The sequence below is a fragment of the Haematobia irritans genome, chromosome 1 (assembly GCF_050003625.1).
Source record: "Haematobia irritans isolate KBUSLIRL chromosome 1, ASM5000362v1, whole genome shotgun sequence".
Taxonomy (NCBI): Eukaryota; Metazoa; Arthropoda; class Insecta; order Diptera; family Muscidae; genus Haematobia; species Haematobia irritans.
This window is the reverse complement of record NC_134397.1, coordinates 59665506-59686668: the sequence shown is the minus strand read 5'-3', so window position 1 is coordinate 59686668 and position 21163 is coordinate 59665506. Positions and strand designations below refer to the sequence as shown.

Here is a 21163-nt window from a genome sequence, read left to right as displayed (position 1 = left end):
TAATATAGTCGGCCCCGCCTGACTTTAGACTTTCCTTACTTGTTTTGTTTAATATATACCCGGTATGGACTAACTTACAATTGAGAAGACGGTGTTAAGAAATTTTAAGATATCTTGCCATCGGCAAATGTTACCGCAATCCAAGTAATCCGATTGTGGATGACGGCCTTTAGTACAAGTTTCTATGCAATCCATGGTGGAGGGTACATAAGATTCGGCCTGGCCGAACTTACGCCCGTATATACTTGTTTTTTTTTTTTTTTTTTTTTGTAAAATTCTGCAAACTATATTGTAGTATGGACTAATATGTCCCATTTCTTTAATATTTTATACCGGCCAACTGCTTGAAAACATTTCAATTAAACCAAATCAACTTTTGCTCATTTTCAATAATCAGAAAAAGTCATTACGATATACTTACAACAACCGCCACAACAAAAGACCATTAAAACTTAATCGAGCTTTTTCTACTTAAAAAAAAAAAATAAATCCTAACTAATTTGCATTTTAACTGAGGCAAATTACATTTCCCTACCAACTAACCAGAGTCTTGCATTAAGCCATAAATCCTTACGGTTTATTTTCTTTTGTTTTCAGAGTTCCGTACTTAACATCACAGCCATGGTATGACAAGAACGACACAGCAGAGAACAATGAACGGGCCCGGAAAGCCTATACAGCAATGTTGACAGTAACCCCTAAACAACCGGATGATGAAGAATATACCAAAGTATCAAATGAGGTAAGTAAAATCATTCATTCATGCCACCAATTAAACTAAACACTGAACAGGGCAAAGGGTATGAGGTAGCACAAACCAAATCTGCCAAACTAGCTAAAAGTGCAAAACAATAAACAAATATTTCCACACTTTTCCACAGATGAAAATTTATTTACTTAGAGTAGAACATGTATAGAACACATGCCCTTTACCCTTTGGGAATGAAATAAATTTTTCCTCCGAATTGTAGCTATTCCAACAAAGCGCAAAGAGGAAATGTTTATTCAGCTAACATGGTTTACGAAAATTGGATTTGTTTTGACTTTCATAAGTGATAGCATTTTCCATTGGACAAACAACTAAGAAGACTTCAGCCCACACACGACCATCATGTTTGGGCATTAAGTGATGAAGGTACAACTAAAGCTATTATCCCAACAAAAATAAGAGTGAAAAGATTTCTCTACTACTACTAGACCACACAAAGTTGGAAATTTTCGATTTGTACTTACTTATCAGGCCAGCTTGGATTGTGGTTCCAACTGGGAATACCATGATGCTTCTTAAAGATTTTAAATTGCATTATAACTCTTCTTTATAGGAAAGTTTAAACATACGATTGAGATGGGATTCAAATTTCCCAGCTGGAAGGCTAAAATATAATTTAGTGATAAAGTTACTGCACAGGGGTGATCGAATTTCTATATGGAAAATGCTGAGATCAATGGCGATAGATTTTTTATACGAGTATAGACATTTTTCAGCCCATTTTTCCATAAGAAAATGTTCAACCCAAAGAGTATAGATTTTCTATATAGAAAATTTTTAGCCCAAGGCTGATAGATTTTCTATATAGAAAATTTTGAGCACAAGTGAGATAGATTATCTAACAGGTTGCCTGATAAGTCCCCGGTCTAACAAAGAAAAACACATTTTTTTGGCAAAATTCGTTTTTATTATTCAACATAGTTCCCTTCAAGAGCGATACAACGATTATAACGACCTTCCAATTTTTTGATACCATTTTGGTAGTACTCCTTCGGTTTTGCCTCAAAATAGGCCTCAGTTTCGGCGATCACCTCTTCATTGCAGTCAAATTTTTTCCCTGCGAGCATCTTTTTGAGGTCTGAGAACAAGAAAAATTCGCTGGGTGCCAGATCTGGAGAATACGGTGGGTGGGGAAGCAATTCGAAGACCAATTCATGAATTTTCGCCATCGTTCTCAATGACTTGTGGCACGGTGCGTTGTCTTGGTGGAAAAACACTTTTTTATACCCACCACCATAGAATGGTGACGGGGGTATAATAAGTTTGTCATTCCGTTTGTAACACATCGAAATATTGATTTCCGGGAAAATTCTAAGACGATATAACGATGTCCGTCTGTCCGTCTGGCTGTCTGTCTGTTGTAATCACGCTACAGTCTTCAATAATGAAGCAATCGTGCTGCAATTTTGCACAAACTCGTCTTTTGTCTGCAGGCAGGTCAAGTTCGAAGATGGGCTATATCGGTCCAGGTTTTGATATAGTCCCCATATAAACCGACCTCCCGATTTGGGGTCTTGGGCTTATATAAATCGTAGTTTTTTATCCAATTTACCTGAAATTGGAAACCTAGTGGTATTTTATGACCATGAAGAGGTGTGCCACAAAATGGTGAGTATCGGTCCATGTTTCGGTATAGCCCCCATATAGACCGATCTCCCGATTTTACTTCTTGGGCTTATAGAAACCGCAGTTTTTATTCAATTTACCTGAAATTGGAAATCTAGAGGTATTGTAGGACCACAAATACGTGTGCCAACAATTGTGAGTATCGGTCCATGTTTTGGTATGGTCCGATTTCCCGATTTTACTTCTTGGGCTTCTAGAATCCGAATTTTTTATCCTATTTGCCTGAAATTGGAAATCTAGAGGTATTTTCGGGTCATAAAGAGGTGTGACGAAAACGGTGAGTATCGGTCCATATTTTAGTATAGCCCCCATAAGAACGATCTCCCGATTTAACTCCTTGGGTTTCTAGAAACCGTAGTTTTTATCTGATTTGCCTGAAATTGTAAATATTCTGGTATTTTAGGCTCACAAAAACGTGTATCGGATTAAGTTTTTATTAGTCCATTTGGTAATGCCTCCATATAGACCGACTTCATTTCTTGAGGGTGTAGAAGGCGCACTGATCATGAAAATTGCTTGAAACTGTATGTAAAATTTCAAGATTTTACTTCTACAGATTTAAGATTTCAAATCAAGACGTTATTTTATATTTTTCTTGCACACTTACAAGAGATGTTAATGATTCCTCTAAAACTCAAACAAAAATGGTTCTTATAAATCCAGAATCTGATATAGTCCTCATAGGTGAAATCTTTAAATTTATCTTCGGGAAGTGTCCTCAAGTCCTCAAGCCCTCCTGAAATTTCAAAGGAAACCCTAATATTTGGTTCATGGTGGTGGGTATTTAAGATTCGGCCCGGCCGAACTTACTGCTGTATATACTTGTTCTTCTTCATATGGGGCCGTTTTGCCGCGATTTCGACCTTCAAACGTTCCACTAACGCCATATAATAGTCACTGTTTAAAGGTTTTCCGTTCTCAAGATAATCGATAAAAATTATTCCATGCGCATCCCAAAAAAACAGAGGCCATTACTTTGCCAGCTGACTTTTGAGTCTTTCCACGCTTCGGAGACGGTTCACCGGTCGCTGTCCACTCAGCCGACTGTCGATTGGACTCAGGAGTGTAGTGATGGAGCCATGTTTCATCCATTATCACATATCGACAGAAAAACTCGGGTGTATTACGAGTTAACAGCTGCAAACACCGCTCAGAATCATCAACACGTTGTTGTTTTTGGTCAAATGTGAGCTCGCGCGGCACCCATTTTGCACAGAGCTTCTGCATATCCAAATATTGATGAATGATATGACCAACACGTTCCTTTGATGTCTTTAAGGCCTCTGCTATCTCGATTAACTTCATTTTACGGTCATTCAAAATCATTTTGTGGATTTTTTTGATGTTTTCGTCGGTAACCACCTCTTTCGGGCGTTCACCGTCCTCGTGCTCATTTCACCACGCTTGAATTTTGCATACCAATCAATTATTGTTGATTTCCCTGGGACAGAGTCCGGAAACTCATTATCAAGTCAAGTTTTTGCTTCCACCGTATTTTTTCCCTTCAGAAAACAGTATTTTATCAAAACACGAAATTCCTTTTTTTCCATTTTTTTTCACAATAACAAAAGTTGCTTCACAAACTACCCAGCAAAAAAGCGTCGCCAAAAAAGTAATGAAAGTATTCTTTTTTGATCCGGAAGTGGTGCAAAATTGAAGCAGAAGCGATGAATTTAACATGGGTTTGTCATAGGACGGAATTCCTCCATTTCAACAGCCGTTGCACTGAATGTGCATCACTTCTTTAGGTGTGATCCGAATTCAATGTTTTGGATGTAAATTAAAAAATTCTGTGATATTTTGTCAAATAAATAATTTTTTATAATTTGTAATGGATTCTAACGCTTGTCGGAATGGATTCTAACGCTTGTCAAATATTTTCAAAAAATCACAATTTTTTCAGATTGGATTTGGCATTTTTTCGACAAAATTTAAATGATTTGTACCATTTTATGAATTCTTACTCTGTTTTTAACCTATTTGAAACAAAAAAATTAAAATTACCCATTAAAAATATGAAAAAACCAAGTTATAAAAAATTGAATTAAAAGAACTTCCTGGGGAGTTAAAATAAAGAACATCATTGGGAGTGCATCTTCCCGAAGTGCTTTTAAAGTTGTGCTTTTGGAAGAACTTCCAAATTTTTTTTGCTGGGTAATTGACTTAAAGACGTCAAATTTTGACACGAATTTGAAGGTTGGTACTATATAAAAATATTATGCATTTAATACTAGCGACGCCATCTATGTGTCAGACCGGGGACTTATCAGCCAATCTGCTGCCATATATATCTGTCGTCCGATTTACAGATATGACCACCGTAGATCAAAAATTTCCTCCGATTTACTTAAAATTGTGAACAGGGAATGCAAATAACATTTTTACATGCCATTTAATTGAAATTGTTTCAAATTTAGATATATCTACCAGAGGTCAAAATCTCACTCCGATTTACTTGAAGTATTGCACAGGCAGTAGGACTAACATTCTTGCAACACATGACCAATTTGGTTAAAATCGGTTCAGATTTATATATAACTCCCACATATCTTTCGACCGATTTAGATTCATATGACTACGGAGGCCAAAGTTTAATTTCGAAAATTTTGATGTTTTGCACTGAGAGTTCAATTAAAATTTTAGCAATGTGTGCCAAATTTTATCAAAATCGGCTCAGAATTAGACAAAGTCCCCATATATGTATATGTTCTTCCGATTTCAACAAATATGGCCAAAATACCCACATGTTCCTTGTAAAATCGTTAATTCGAAAACTTGCAAAAATGATTTAAATTTACCTATACTCTAATTCGTATATATCGACCTATAAATCATAAATGAAGATTTCCGAAATTTTATGCAATTTAAAAATATTTACAATATTTTTATACCCTCCACCATAGGATGGGGGTATATTAACCTTGTCATTCCGTTTGTACCACATCGAAATATTGCTCTAAGACCCCATAATGTATATATATTCTGGGTCGTGGTGAAATTTTGAGTCGATCTGACCATGTTCGTCCGTCCTTGTGTTGAAATCACGCTAACTTCCGAACGAAACAAGCTATCGACTTGAAACTTTGCACAAGTAGTTGTTATTGATGTAGGTCGCATGGTATTGCAAATGGGCCATATCGGTCCACTTTTACGTATAGACCTCTTATAAACGGACCCCCAAATTTGGCTTGCGATTGCTCTAAGAGAAGCAAATTTCATCCGATCAAGCTGAAATTTGGTACATGGTGTTGGTATATGGTCTCTAACAACAATGCAAAAATTGGTCCACATCGATCCATAATTATATATATCCCCCATATAAACCGATCCCCAGATTTGGCTTGCCGAGCCTCTAAGAGAAGCAAATTTCATCCGATCCGGTTGAAATTAAATACATGGTGTCAGCATATGACCTTAACAACCATGCAAAAATTGGTCCACATCGGACCATAATTATATATAAACCGATCCCCCGATTTGGCTTGCGGATCCTCTAAGAGAAGCAAATTTCATTCAATCCGGCTGAAGTTCGGTACATGGTGTTGGTATATGGTCTCTAACAACTATGCAAAAATTGGTCCACATTGGTCAATAATTATATATAGCCTCCATATAAACCGATCCCCCGATTTGGCTTGCGGAGCCTGTAAGGGAAGCAAATTTCATCCGATCCGGCTGAAATTTGGTACATGGTGTTAGAATATGGTCTCTAATTACCATGCAAAAATTAGTCCACATCGGTCCATAATTATATATATAGCCCCCATATAAACCGATCACCAGATTTGACCTCTGGAGCCTCTTGGAAGACCAAAATTCATCTAATTCAGTTGAAATTTCGTACGTGGTGTTAATATATGGCATCAAGCACCAATGCAAAAATTGGTCCACATCGGTCCATAATTATATATAGCTCCCATATAAACCGATCCCCAGATTTGACCTCCGGTGCCTTTTGGAGAAGCAAAATTCATCCGATCTGGTTGAAATTTGGTACGTGGCGGTAATATATTTTATTTAACAACCATGCCAAAAGTGGTCCATATCAGTCCATAAGCATATGTAGCCCCCATATAAACCGATCCCGAGATTTGGTTTTGGAGCCACTTGGAGGAGCAAATTTCATCCGAGTCAGTTGAAATTCGGTACATTGTGCTAGTATATGACCGTTAACAACCATGCCTAACTAGGCCCATTTCGGTCTTTAGTTATATATAGTCCTCAAATAAACCGATCCCCAATCACAAAAAAATTTGTCCATATCGGTTCATAATTGTATATAGCCCACATATAAGCGACCCCCATATTTTAATTCTGGCTCTCTACGTGTCGTGCAAAAAGTCCATATCGATTCGTAATTATTTGTAGACTTACCTATACATACCTTTTTTGTCTAATATATACCACGTATGGACTAACTCACAATTTAGAAAACGATTTAAGATACCACAACCCAAGTAATTCGATTGTGGATGACAGTCTTTCGTGAAGTTTCTACGCTATCCATGGTGGAGGGTACATAAGATTCGGCCTGGCCGAACGTACGGACGTATATACTTGTTTTTACTAACATTGTGTTCCACCCTAGTGCATTAGCCGACTTAAATTTTGAGTCTACAGATTTTGTAGAAGTCTATCAAATTCTGTCGAGATCGAGTGATATTTAAATGTATGTATTTGGGACAAACCTTTATATATGGCCCCAACACATTTGACATATCACATCCGTCAAATGTGTTGGGGTATCGAAAATTTAGATCTACAAAGTGGTGCAGGATATAATATAGTCGGCCCGCCCGACTTTAGACTTTCCTTACTTGTTTTTATAGAGAATCTTGTGGTAAAGATATAAAAAATCTTGAAATATATTCTATATAGAATATGTTGAGCCCATGGGTGATATATTTTCTATATAGAAAATCTTCAGCCGGCGATATATTTTCAGTATAGAAAATTTTGAGCTTGCGATAGAAATGAATTTTTCTCTATAAAAAAAATTTGTGCTGAAGATATAAAAAAACTGTAGAGAAAATCTTGACCCAGCTATAAATTTTCTGTATAGAAAATGTTCATGCTCTGAATGGTAAATTTTGAGCTTGCGATATAAATGGATATTTCTCTATAGAAAATTATTTGCTGAAGAAAAGTTTTCTGTAATGAAAATATTGAGTCTAGGGCGATAAATTTTGTCAATTGATTTAATTGGATTAGAAACTGTCCAGCTTTCGATAGCCCACAAGCTATCCCTTTTCAAACCACTGTGCAGTAATGACCGTTTGCAGTAAAGAAACCCTAAATCCTTGTTTATGAGACATGGATATATGGAGCTTGAGTCAACGGTAAATTATGTGCATTTGAAATTGAATCATGGTGAAGGAGAAAGAGTGGATATGCGGGCTGTCACAATTTATGCAGTACTAAAATAGCATACACGCAAAGAAAAAAATCGTTTGGAAAACGTGTACCGAAAACGTTTTTCTTTTGTTAGAGTTTTTTGAATTGGTTCGAAAATTTTCAACTTTTATCACCAAAAAATTCGTTTGTTACAAAATTTTTATTTTTTCAATAAAAAAAGTTATTTTTGAAACAACAACACAGTCCATTTCGTTTATATCAAACACTGTTCTTTTCTGACTTTTAGTCTTTAATAAGACTCATTTTACAGTTCAAAATTTAATATACTACAATGTAATAATGAACATTTTTTCGGAATCTTCCGAACATATCTGGAATATATGTAAAAAAAAAAAAAAAAAAAAAACAAAAAACAAAAAAAAAAAAAACTTTGGTCGCAGCAGGGATCGAACCCACGACCCTTGGCATGCAAGTCGGATGTAGCAACCACTGCTCCACGGTGCCAAACTAAATGTTTGTTTCTGTTAAATAAACTTTGTTTATTTGATTCGTGGGCGCCGCAAGCTATGCTATATAAATATAACTTATATGGATATTTATCTATTGATGACCATAACAGGTACATAGCTCAGTGGTTAGTGTGTTGCCTTACAAAGTGCATGGTCCGCGGTTCGATTCTCCGTCCAGGCGAAAGGTAAAAAAATTTTAAAAATTTATAAAATCGCATAATTTCTTCTACATTGTTGGTATTACAGGAAAAGGTGTTAAGAACTAAAAAACCTCGTGGATGTGAGAAAGATGTGAGGGAAAATGCAATTAGCAAGAAAACAATGTTTTTTTATTTTTGAGTTTGTCTTTATGAAATCCTGGAAAAGAATAAACGTTTATCACAAAAAGTATATACTTTTCTTCCAAATACACTTCCTTACAGCGAAAAGCAAATGAGAAACGAACTTTGTTTGTCTAAAATTTCGTTTGGGAGGAAAGAATTATTTTTTTGCGTGTAGTTATGGGTTTTCCTGACCAACTTGTATTTCTACAAACTTCATTTTTGTAATATTAAAAGTTCAGCATTTCAGGACAAATTGCTAAATCTTGCAACGTGGAAAAGTTTCAAAAGATAAAGTTATGATTAAATGTTGGTGGGAAATTTAAAGATATTTAAACTTGATTTCGCCAAAGGTAAGGATATTTTTCTCATTGTTTGTTTTACAATGTTTATCAAATTTGATTTCGCCAAAGGCAAGGATAATTTTCTTATTGTTAATCTGATTATCAAACTGCATGCCAAAACTAAGAAAAATTATTAGAGACCACATAATTTTCATTATTGAAATTTGGTCTAATAAGATGGTTAATTGCCTCTTGAAAAAATTTAATCCATCAATAGTTTTCTCAGTGCGTCATTATATTATCATTAAAAAAAATTCAGGTTGATTGAATGACAAATTGTCATTTCGTTCTTTAAACTTTTGTTGATTTTTTCCATCCACTTTTATCCAGCACATTACGATAATAACAACTTGATGTTTCATTCAATATTTAACGAGCATAAAATCGATGACTTCTGATTCGAAATTTATTCTTAATTCACTACATTCGTACCAAAGGAACAGCAATAACTTATCTTCGCTTTTCCTTGTAACATTTATCAGAAATCAGAATTTTCAATTTAAATGACAAGCTAACCGTGCACTATCTTACAAAATATTACGAAAGGTGGCGTAGAATCCCTATGACATACTGCAGACCAAAATACGAGGGCCAAGTTATAGATAATAGAAATGTAGGAAATCTATACCCGTGGCTCAAAATTTTCTACATAGAAAATCTTTAGCCCTGGGGCTCAACATTCTCATATATAAAATCTAACGCTGGGGCTCAACATTTTCTATATAAAAAATATTTAGCCGGGGCTCAAAATAGAAAGTGTCTAGCCGTTGCTCAAAATTTTCTATATAGAAAATCGTTAGCTGGGGCTAAAAATTTTCTATATAGAAAATCGTTAGCTGGATCTCAAAATTTTTTATATAGAAATTCTTTAGCTCAAAATTTTCTCTGTAGAAAAAATGCCCTATATAGAAAATCTCAAAATTTTCTATGTAGAAAATCTTTAGCCGGGCGCTCAAAATTTTCTATATAGAAAATCTTTAGCCGAGGGCTCAAAATTTCCTATATAGAAAATATTTAGCTCAGAATTTTCTATATAGAAAATCGTTAGCTGGGGCTCTAAATTTTCTATACAGAAAATCTACACCCGGAGCTCAAAATTTTTTATACAAGAAATCTAAAGCCGGGGCCCCAAATTTTCTATACAAAAAATCTCTAGCCTGCGCTCAACATTTTCTATACAGCAAATCAATCACCGCGGTTCAAAATTTTCTATATATGAAATCTTCAGCCTAGGGGCTCAAAATTTTCTATATACAAAATTTTTAGCCGGGACTCAAAATTTTCTATATAGAAAATCTAGAGCACTGGGGCTCAACATTTTCTATATAGAAAATCGTTAGCTGGGGCTCTAAATTTTCTATACAGAAAATCTACAATCGGAGCTCAAAATTTTTTATACAAAAAATCTAAAGACGGGGCCCCAAATTTTCTATACACAAAATGTCTAGCCGGGGCTCAAAATTTTCTATACAGCAAATCAATCACCGCGGTTCAAAATTTTCTATATATGAAATCTTCAGCCTTGGGGCTCAAAATTTTCTATATACAAAATCTTCAGCCGGGACTCAAAATTTTCTATATAGAAAATCTTTAGCCGGGGCTGAAAATAGTAAGTGTGTAGCCGTGGCTCAAAATGTTTTATAGAGGAAATCTTTAGCGGAGCGCTCAAAATTTTCTATATAAAAAATCTTTAGCCGGGGCCTCAAAATTTTCTATATAGAAAATCGTTAGCTGGGCCTTTAGCTGGAGCTCAAAATTTCTATATAGAAATTCTTTAGCTGGAACTCAACATTTTCTATATAGAAAATCTTTAACTGGATCTCAAAATTGTCTATATATAAATTCTTTAACAGGAGCTCAAAATTTTTATATATAAAATCTATAGCCCTGGGGCTCAAAAATTTGTATATAGAAAGTCTATAGCCGAGACGCAACATTTTTTATTTAGAAAATCAATCACCGCGGTTCAAAATTTTCTATATATAAAATCTACGAGTATAGCACTGGAACTCAAAATGTTCTATATAAAAAATCTATCACTGGGGCTCCAAATTGTGTATATATAAAATCTAACGCTGCGGCTCAACATTTTCTATATAGAAAATCTTTATCTTGGGCTCAAAATTTTCTATATAGAAAATCTTTAGCTGGGGCCTCAAAATTTTCTATATAGAAAATCGTTAGCTGGGGCTAAAAATTTTCTTTATAGAAAATCTTTAGCTGGAGCTCAAAATTTTCTATACAGGAAATCTATCGTCGGGGCTCAAAATTTTATATACAGAAAATCTATCGGCGAAGCTAAAAATTTTCTATACAGATAATCTATCGCCGGGGCTCAAAATGTTCTAAATATAAAATCTGACGCTGGGGCTCAAATTTTTTTTTATAGAAAAATTATAGCAGGGGCTTAAAATTTTCTATCCAGAAAATCTATCGCCTGGGCTCAAAATTTTCTATACAGAAAATCTATTGCCGGGACTCAAAATGTTCTACATATAAAATCTGACGCTGGGGCTCAAAATTTTCTATACAGAAAATCTATCGCCGGGGCTCAAAATTTTCTATATAGAAAACCTATCGGCGGGGCTCAAAATTTTCTATGAAGAAAATCTATCGTCGGGGCTCAAAATTTTCTCTACAGAAAATCTCTAGCCGGGGCTCAAAATTTTCAATACAGATAATAAATTTTCTATACAGAAAATTTATCGCATGGGCTCCAAATCTATCGCCGGGGCTCAAAATTTTCTATACAGAAAGTCTATCGCCGGGGCTCAAAATTTTCTATACAGAAAATCTATTGCCGGGGCTCAAAATTTTCTATACAGAAAATCTATCGCCGGGGCTCAAAATTTTCTATACCGAAAATCTATCGGGCTCAAAATTTTCTATACAGAAAATCTTCGCCGGGGCTCAAATTTTTCTATACAGAAAATCTATCGCCTGGGCTCAAAATTTTCTATATAGAAAGTCTATCACTGGGGCTCAAAATTTTCTATATAGAGGATCAATCACCGAGGCTCAAAATGTTCTATATAGAAAATCTGTCGCTGTGTCTTAAAATTTTCTATATAGAAAATCTATCGCTGTGTCTTAAAATTTTCTGTACAGGAATTTTTTCGCCTGACCTACAATTTTTATACCCTCCACCATAGGATGGGGGTATATTAACTTTGTCATTCCGTTTGTAACACATCGAAATATTGTTCTAAGACCCCATAAAGTATATATATTCTGGGTCGTGGTGAAATTCTGAGTCGATCTGAGCATGTCCGTCCGTCCGTCTGTTGAAATCACGCTAACTTCCGAATGAAACAAGCTATCGACTTGAAACTTGGCACAAGTAGTTGTTACTGATGTAGGTCAGATGGTATTGTAAATGGGCCATATCGGTCCACTTTTACGTATAGCCCCCATATAAACGGACCCCCAAATTTGGCTTGCGATTGCTCTAAAAGAAGCAAATTTCATCCGATCAGGCTGAAATTTGGTACATGGTGTTAGTATATGGTCTCTAACAACCATGCAAAAATTGGTCCATATCGGTCCACTTTTACGTATAGCCGCCATATAAACGGACTCCCAAATTTGGCTTGCGATTGCTCCAAAGAAGCAAATTTCATCCAATCCGGCTGAAATTTGGTACATGGTGTTAGTATGTGGTCACTAACAACCATACAAAAATTGGTCCACATCGGTCCATAATTATATATAGCCCCCATATAAACCGATCTCCAGATTTGACCTCCGGAGCCTCTTAGAGGAGCAAAATTCATCCGATAGGGTTGAAATTTGGTACGTGGTGTAAGTATATGGTCTCTAACAACCATGCAAGAATTGGTCCATATCGGTCCATAATTATATATAGCCCCCATATAAATCGATCCCCAGATTTGTCCTCCGGAGCCTCTTGGAGGAGCAAAATTCATCCGATTCGGTTGAAATTTGGAACATGGTGCTAGAATGTGGTCTCTAACAAACACGCAAGAATTGGTCCATATCGGTCCATAATGATATATAGCCCCCATATAAACCGTTCCCCAGATTTGATCTCCGGAGCCTCTTGGAGGAGCAAAATTCATCCGATCTGGTTGAAATTTGCAACGTGGTGTTAGTATAAGGCCGCTAATAACCATGCCCAAATTGGCCCATATCGGTCTGTAGATATATATAGCTGATCCCCAATCACACAAAAATTGGTCCATATCGGTTCATAATCATGGTTGCCACTCGAGCCAAAAATAATCTACCAAAATTTTATTTTTATAGAAAACATTGTCAAAATGTTATTTCTATGGAAAATTTTGTCAAAATTTTTTTGTCAAAATTTTATTTCTATAGAAATTTTTTTCCAAATTTTATTTCTATAGAAAATTTTGTCAAAATTTTACTTTTATAGAAAATGTTGTCAAAATTGTATTTCTATAGAAACTTTAAACTTAATTATATACGTATTTAATCGGCCTTTTGTAGTTTAATATATACCACGTATGGACTATGTGGTATATATTACGGTGTTAGGAAGTTTTAAGATACCTTGCCATCGGCTTCAGTAGAAGTTTCTACGCAATCCATGGTGGAGGGTACATAAGCTTCGGCCTGGCCGAACTTACGGCCGTATATACTTGTTTTTTTTTTACGATTTTCCTTTAGGACTTTTGCTACCCTTCTCTGCATTTTTTAACTCAATTTTTTCGCTGTTCATTTTGTACAGAACACGTTAAACCCTTGACTATCTTTGTGTTAAATCTCTGCAAACTTTCTGGCAAAAAAAAACACAAAAAACGCTAAAAGGCATATAAAAACACTACGCCAATCCTTTTACGCTTATTCTCTCATGCATGTCTTTCGTTCTGTTTGTTTGTTGTAGATTAAAGCAATTGCGGAGGCCAAATACAATTATACGTTCCACGACAACGAGCCCATATCGGTGTTTGTAACATCCTTTTTCGATGGTGTCCTTTTATATGCGAATGCTTTGAATGATAGCATACGTGAGGATCCAAGTGTCTTGACACGGCCCCTTAATGGCACGGATATGGTGAGGCGAATGTGGAATCGCAGTTTCATGGGCATAACAGGAAATGTGACAATCGATGGCAATGGTGATCGTATATCGGCTTATTCACTATTGGATATGAATCCAACTACAGGACGATTTGAGATAGTGGCACATTTTCAGCATAACAAATTGGAATATGTCCAAGGAAAGACCATACATTGGTCGGGTAATCGTTTGGAGCCACCTTTGGATAGGCCAGTGTGTGGTTATGATGGCTCATTGTGTCCAGATAATTGTACGTATGAGGGAGGGTGGCGGGAGATTAATGAAAGCTATGTTTGATTTTCAATTTATGTTTTTCCAATTTCAGCTCTACCCGGTTATGCCATACTCTCCTTGGTCTTGGGTGTGGTAGTCGTTATCATGAGCGTTTGCTTTTTCTTTGGTTATCGCCATTATAAATCTGAAGCTGAAATTAATTCCATGGCTTGGCGTGTTTCCATCGATGATGTCATCTTTCACAATTCAGCTGGACGTTGTTTCCGTGGTTCTCTACATTCCCTGGTCAAGCACAATTCCCAAATGACTCTCATGTCTGACGATATGAACTCATTGAGTGGTGACCGGCAAATTTTCATACCGGTTGGTTTATTTCGTGGCTGCAAAGTAGCCATTAAAACGGTCGATGAACGCAATATACCCTTGACCCGTTCTCTAATGTTGGAATTGAAACGCATGAAGGATTTACAACATGATCATTTAGTGAAATTCTTTGGTGCATGTTTGGATCCTGCCAAAAGTTTCATATTGACTGAATACTGTCCCAAGGGATCGTTGCAGGATATTCTGGAAAATGAACAATTTCAATTGGATTGGATGTTTAAGCTGTCGCTGATGCATGACATTGTAAGGGGTATGCAATTCTTGCATAATTCCGATATTAAATCTCATGGTAATCTCAAATCATCAAATTGTGTTGTGGACTCAAGATTTGTATTGAAAATTTGTGATTTTGGATTGCATACCCTAAGGCGCACAACGGCAGATAAAGATGATGTGGAGAATTGCAATAGTCATTCGTATTGGAGTAGTAAGTATTGAGAATCGTCTATGATATTTTAGTTTTGATTTTTTTTTGAAGAAGAAGAATTCTAAGGTTTAACATGCTAACATGAATCAGTAGGCTATAAATCTCTTGACTCAAAAAATTGGACCAACCAGGGCACTAAAGTCAATTTAACTTTATATTAGTCCATGCAAATTATAACGATTTAGTTAAAATTTCCGCAATATGAGAATGAGTTATTGACTTTGGTAATTAATATTTGCTAAATTCCTTTTTCCCAGAAAATAGTTCAAAATGTCCTAAAATTTCTAATTTGCACCAAAAACGCGCCAATCTTTAATTTCATATGGTACTAAAGAATTTTGTTTGCAATTTTGAACTTTTTTCTTTCAAACAACGAAATTTTCTTTAACAAGCGAAACAAATTAATTACACTGAACTTTCTCAAAAGTGTCGCCTAAAGTGTGTACACATTTGGAGGTGTCCCCTTATATGAGGCTAATTTGACGTCTCACGAAAATTGCCCTAGTTTGAGAGATGTCCGTTTTTCAGACTATCCAAGTTCAAGAGGTTTCACTGTATATCTCATAAATTTTCTTGAATTTGTCCAAAAAAATGTACTTATTTTTGTGCAACTTTAGTCCAATCGACCTCAAATTTTAAACAAGCACAAGTATCCTATTGATTTTGGAAAAAAAAATCGGTTCTGCTTTAAATATAGCTCCCATATATATTTCACCCAAAATACACTCATATGACCCCAGAAACCAGAGTTTTTCCCTCATTTGCTTTAAATCTGACACAAAGAGTAGAATTAATAATCTTACTATGCATGCCAAATTTGTTTGAAATCGGTTCAGATATAGATATAGCTCCCATATCTTTCACCCGACATACACTTATATGGCTCTAGAAGCCAAAGTTTTACTCCGTTACGACCGCTATGAACGTAATTCAATTTTTGGTGATAAAGCTCCGTCAAGGACTAGTGTTTATCGATGATATGGTGAATTTAACCGAGATTGTAGTTCACTCCAAGACGAATTTCATAAAGGTCGTCCAAAATCAGTTGTGGTTCCTATAGTGAGATTGAGAGAACCCTAGTTATACGTCGAACCATCATACATTTAATATTGCATGAAATTTTGTTCGCGTTGGATCCACGGTTGCCACATGAGCCAAAAATAATCTGCCAAAATTTTAAGAAAATTCTATTAAAAAACTACCAAATAAAAAATCTTATTTTGCAGTGTTTGATCAAATTTATGGGGTTATTAGAAAACAAAATGACTCTCCCGAATGGCGTTCCAAATTGCGGTAAAACCACTTAAAGAAGCTTTTGAAATAATCAAAACTGTCACCAGTATTACTGACAGGGGATTATCCATTTGAGTGTATAAATATCCCTTGAATCGAAAATAGGTCGAAGTTTTCAATATTTTTAGCTTGCACCAACATAAGAAAGTTAAGAATACACAATGGTAGACTTTGATAGTATGGCCTAAAACCAAAATAAAATTTTATAAAGATATTTGTCCATATTCATAATAATTTACTGACAGCTTATGGAAGGAATTCGTATGGTAATAGTAGGATTAAAGTTTACTTTAACTTTTATGAATATACACGCTCACAAAAAATCGCTTCTGTAACATATACTCCCAAACATATTTTGCTTCAAGCATATACATTTTTGGGTATTGCCCAAACATTTATATGTTTGATCTCTTCCAAGATATAATATGTTTGAAAGCATATTGGTCTAAACAATATATGTTTGGGTAGTCTAAGTTCCAAACATTTTGTATTTTTGCATCCAAATTTAATAATGTTGTCTTCCAAAAAACAATATGTTATTATGTGACCATATAATATGTTTGGAAGCATTTTGCACCCAAAAATATTATATGCTTAAAAAAAATTCTCCAAAACAATATTGTGCTCAAAATTTTATTTATTTATTTATATATTTACAATCATAATGAATTATGAAAATAAACAGGTAATATAGGTGCTAACAACATAGGTTTTCGACCTGAATGCTCAAAATTTTGTTTCTGCCCAATTGTATATTCCCCGACATCTTTCTCACTTCCACGAGATTTTTTAGTTCTTAGCACCTTTTTCTGTAATACAAACATTGTAGAAGAAATTATTCAATTTTATGATTTTTTTTATTTTAATTTTACCTTTTGCCGGACGGGGACTCGAACAGCGGACCACACAGTTTGTAAGGATCAAAGAAGTAGCTGATCAATTGCCCAAGGAAAAATAAAATGTTAATTTTGTAATAACAAGCAACAACCACCAACTTAATTCAATATCGCTCCCTGTTAAATAGCGCTCCAAGCTACTAAAAACATATATGTTAATAGGCTATTTCTAAATTAATATATGTTTGCATTCAAGCATATTATATTTACAAACATTTTATGTCCCAAACATAATATGTTCTAACATATTAACATATATGTCCCAAACATGTTATGCTAGTTTATGAACATTATATGCTTGCACTCAAAAATATTGTGTTTAAAAATTTGTGTTCCAAACATATAAAAAACAGTCTTTTTCAACCGTGTAGGGGATTGACTTTAAATTGACTATTAAAAATTATGTCAAACTTTTATTTCTACAGAACATTTTGTTAAAATTTTATTCTAAAGAAAATTTTGTCAAAATTGTATTTCAATAGAATATTTTGTCAAAATTTTATTTCTATAGCAAATTTTATTAAAAGTTTGTTTTTATAGAAAATTTTATCAAAATTTTATTTCTATAGAATATTTTGTTAAAATTTTATTTCTATAGATAATTTTGCCAAAATTTTATTTATATAGAATATTTTGTTAAAATTTTATTTCTATAGATAATTTTGCCAAAATTTTATTTATATAGAAAATTTTGTCAAAATTTTATGTCTATAGGAAATTTTGTCAAAATTAATTTCTATAGGAAATTTTGTTAAAAGTTAGTTTCTATAGAAAATTTTGTCATAATTTTATTTCTTTAGAAAATTTTGTCAAACTTTTATTATTTCTACAGAATATTATGTCAAAATTTTATTTCTATAGAATATAATGTCAATATTTTATTTCTATAGAATATTATGTCAAAATTTTATTTCTATAGACAATTTTGTCAAAATTTTATTTCTATAGAAAATTATGTCAACGTTTTATTTTGTCATAATTTTCTTTCTTTAGAACATTTTGTCAAAATTTTATGTTTATAGAAAATTTTATTAAAAGTTTGTTTCTTTAGAAAATCTTCTACAATTTTTATTACTATAGAAAATTTTGTCAAAAATTTATTTCTATAGAAAATTTTGTCAAAATTTTATTTCTATAGAAGATTTTGTCAAAATTTTATTTCTATAGAAAATTTTGTCAAAATTTTATTTCTATAGAAAATTTTGTCAAAATTTTATTTCTATAGAATTTTGTTAAAATTTTATTTATATCGAATTTGTCAATGTTTTCTTATGTCAATGTTTTCTTTCTATAGGAAATTTTGTCAAAATTTAATTTCTATAGGAAATTTTGTTAAAAGTTTGTTCCTATACAAATTTTGTCAAATGTTTGTTTCTATAGAGAATTCTTCAAAATTTTATTTTTATAGAAAATTTTGTTAACATTTTATTTATTTATGGCAAAGGAAACGAGATATGTTTGTACGAATTTATTTCGGCGTAAGCCGGCTATAATGCAGAACCTTTTTTCGGAAGGTTCAAGTGTGGTTCACTTTTGGGTTTAGTGAACTGCCTGAATTTATTCTGATAATTAGTTGATAGTTTTGCTGCAAGTAGAGGATGCTGATGAGGAATGTGGTAATTCCGAAACGTGCGTCCATCCAACCATCTTGTAGTCTATTGGGTTTTGCCCAAATAAATTGGACAACCATTATATTCCTCTGTTGGTTAAGCTACCCTTCATGCCCGCCTTGCGTACACAAGGTCGTGGGTTCGATTCCTGCTTCGACCGAACACCAAAAAGTTTTTCAACGGTGGATTATCCGACCTCAGTAATGCTGGTGACATTTCTGAGGGTTTCAAAGCTTCTCTAAGTGGTTTCACTGCAATGTGGAACGCCGTTCGGACTCGGCTACAAAAAGGAGATCCCTTGTCATTGAGCTTAACATGGAATCGGGCAGCACTCAGTGATAAGAGAGAAGTTCACCAATGTGGTATCACAATGGACTGAATAGTCTAAGTGAGCCTGATCGGGCTGCCACCTAACCTAAGCTATCCTACCCTTGTAGTTTAGTCAACGCAATGGTTTTAAAGCTGAGATCAAAACAATAAATAAAATTTTATTTCTTTAGAAAATTTTGTCAAAATTTTATTTTTATAGACAATTTTTTTTTTAATTTAATTCTATAGAAAATTATGTCAACGTTTTCCTATGATAGGAAAATTTGTCAAAATTTTATTTTAATAAAGAATTTTGTCAAACATTTCTTCTAGAAAAAATTTTGTCAAAATTTTATTTCTATAGAATTTTTTTTTATTTCTATAGAAAATTTTGTCAAAATTTTTGTTCTACAGAAAATTTTATCAAAATTTTATTTCTATAGAAAATTTTGTTAAAATTGTATTTCTATAGAAAATTTTGTCAACATTTTATTTCTGTAGAAAATGTTGTCAAAATTTTATTTCTATAGAAAATTTTGTCAACATTTTATGTCTATAGAAACATTTTGCCAACATTTTATTTCCACCGAAAATTTGGCAAAATTTTATTTTCAAAGAAAATTTTATTTCTATAGAAAATTTTGTAAAAATTTTATTTCTATGGAAACATTTGTCAACATTTGTCTATAGAAAATTTCTTCTATAGAAAATTTTGTTAAAATTTGATTTCTATAGAAAATTTCTTCAAAATTTTCTTAAAATTTTATTTGCATAGAAAATGTTATCAAAATTTTATTTCTATGGAAAATTTTGTCAAAATTTTATTTCTAAAGAAAATTTTGTCAATTTTTTTTTTTCTATAGAAGATTTTTTCAAAATTTTATTTCTATAGAAAATTTTGACAACATTTTATTTATATAGAAAATTTTGACAAAATTTTATTTCCATAGAAAATTTTGTTAAAAGTTTTTTTTTTAGAAAATTTTGTCAAAATTTTGTGTATAAAAAATTTTGTCAAAATTTAATTTCTATAGAAAATTTTGTCAAAATTTCATTTCTATCGAAAATTTTGTCAAAATTTTATTTCTATAGAAAATTTTGTCAAAACTTCCGAATCCAAAAATAACATTTTTACTATTTTTTGGCGACGATTTTTAAGACGGGCTTTTATACAAACGTTTAGTTTACAAAGTTTTGGAGACTATAGAAAATTTTGTCAAAATTTTATTCCTATAGAAAATTTTGTCAAAATTTTATTTTATTTAGAAATTTCATTTCTATAGAAAATTTTGTCACAATTCTATTTTTGTAGAAAATTTTGTCACAATTTTATTTTTATAGAAAATTTTGTCAAAATCTTATTTCTATAGAAAATTGTATCAAAATCTTATTTCTATAGAAAATTTTGTTAAAATTTTATTTCTATAGAAATGTTTGTCAAAAATTTATTTCTATACAAAATTTTGTCAACATTTTATTTCTATAGAAAATTTTATCAAAATTTAATTTCTATAGAAATTTTTTTCAAAAATGTTATTCTATAGAAAATTATGTCAACGTTTTCCTTTGACAAGAAAATTTGTCAAAATTTTATTTCTATAAAGAATTTCTATGGAAGGTTTGTCAACATTTTATTTCTGTAGGATTTTTTGTCAAAATTTTATTTTTATAGAAAATTTTGTCAAAATTTTATTTTTATAGAAAATTTTGTCAAAATTTTATTTCTATATAAAATTTTGTTAAAATTTTATTTCTATAGAAAATGTTATCAAATCTTTATTTCTGTAGAAAATTTTGTTAAAATTTTATTTCTATAGAATTTTTTTTCAAAATTTTATTTCTATAGAAAATTTTGTCAAAATTTCATCTCTAGAGAAAATTTTGTCAACACTTTAGTTATATAGAAAATTTTTATCAAAATTTCATTTCTATAGAAAGTTTTGTCAATATTTTATTTCTATATAAAATTTATTTTATTTATATAGAAAATTTTGTCAAAATATTATTTCTATAGAAAATTTTGTCAAAATTTTATTTTATTAA

General features: G+C 32.8%; 1 protein-coding gene across 3 annotated transcripts in view; it reads left to right on the top strand.

Moving 5' to 3' along the window:
• The window catches only part of LOC142221043 (atrial natriuretic peptide receptor 1), a 472193-nt gene that overhangs the window by 410659 nt on the left and 40371 nt on the right, over nt 1-21163 (top strand). For all 3 annotated transcript variants that reach the window (XM_075290535.1, XM_075290536.1, XM_075290537.1), the window contains 3 exons: nt 598-742; nt 13791-14217; nt 14293-15012. In XM_075290535.1, coding sequence (XP_075146650.1) covers nt 598-742; nt 13791-14217; nt 14293-15012 — 1292 coding nt within the window. The remainder of the gene's footprint in view (nt 1-597; nt 743-13790; nt 14218-14292; nt 15013-21163) is intronic.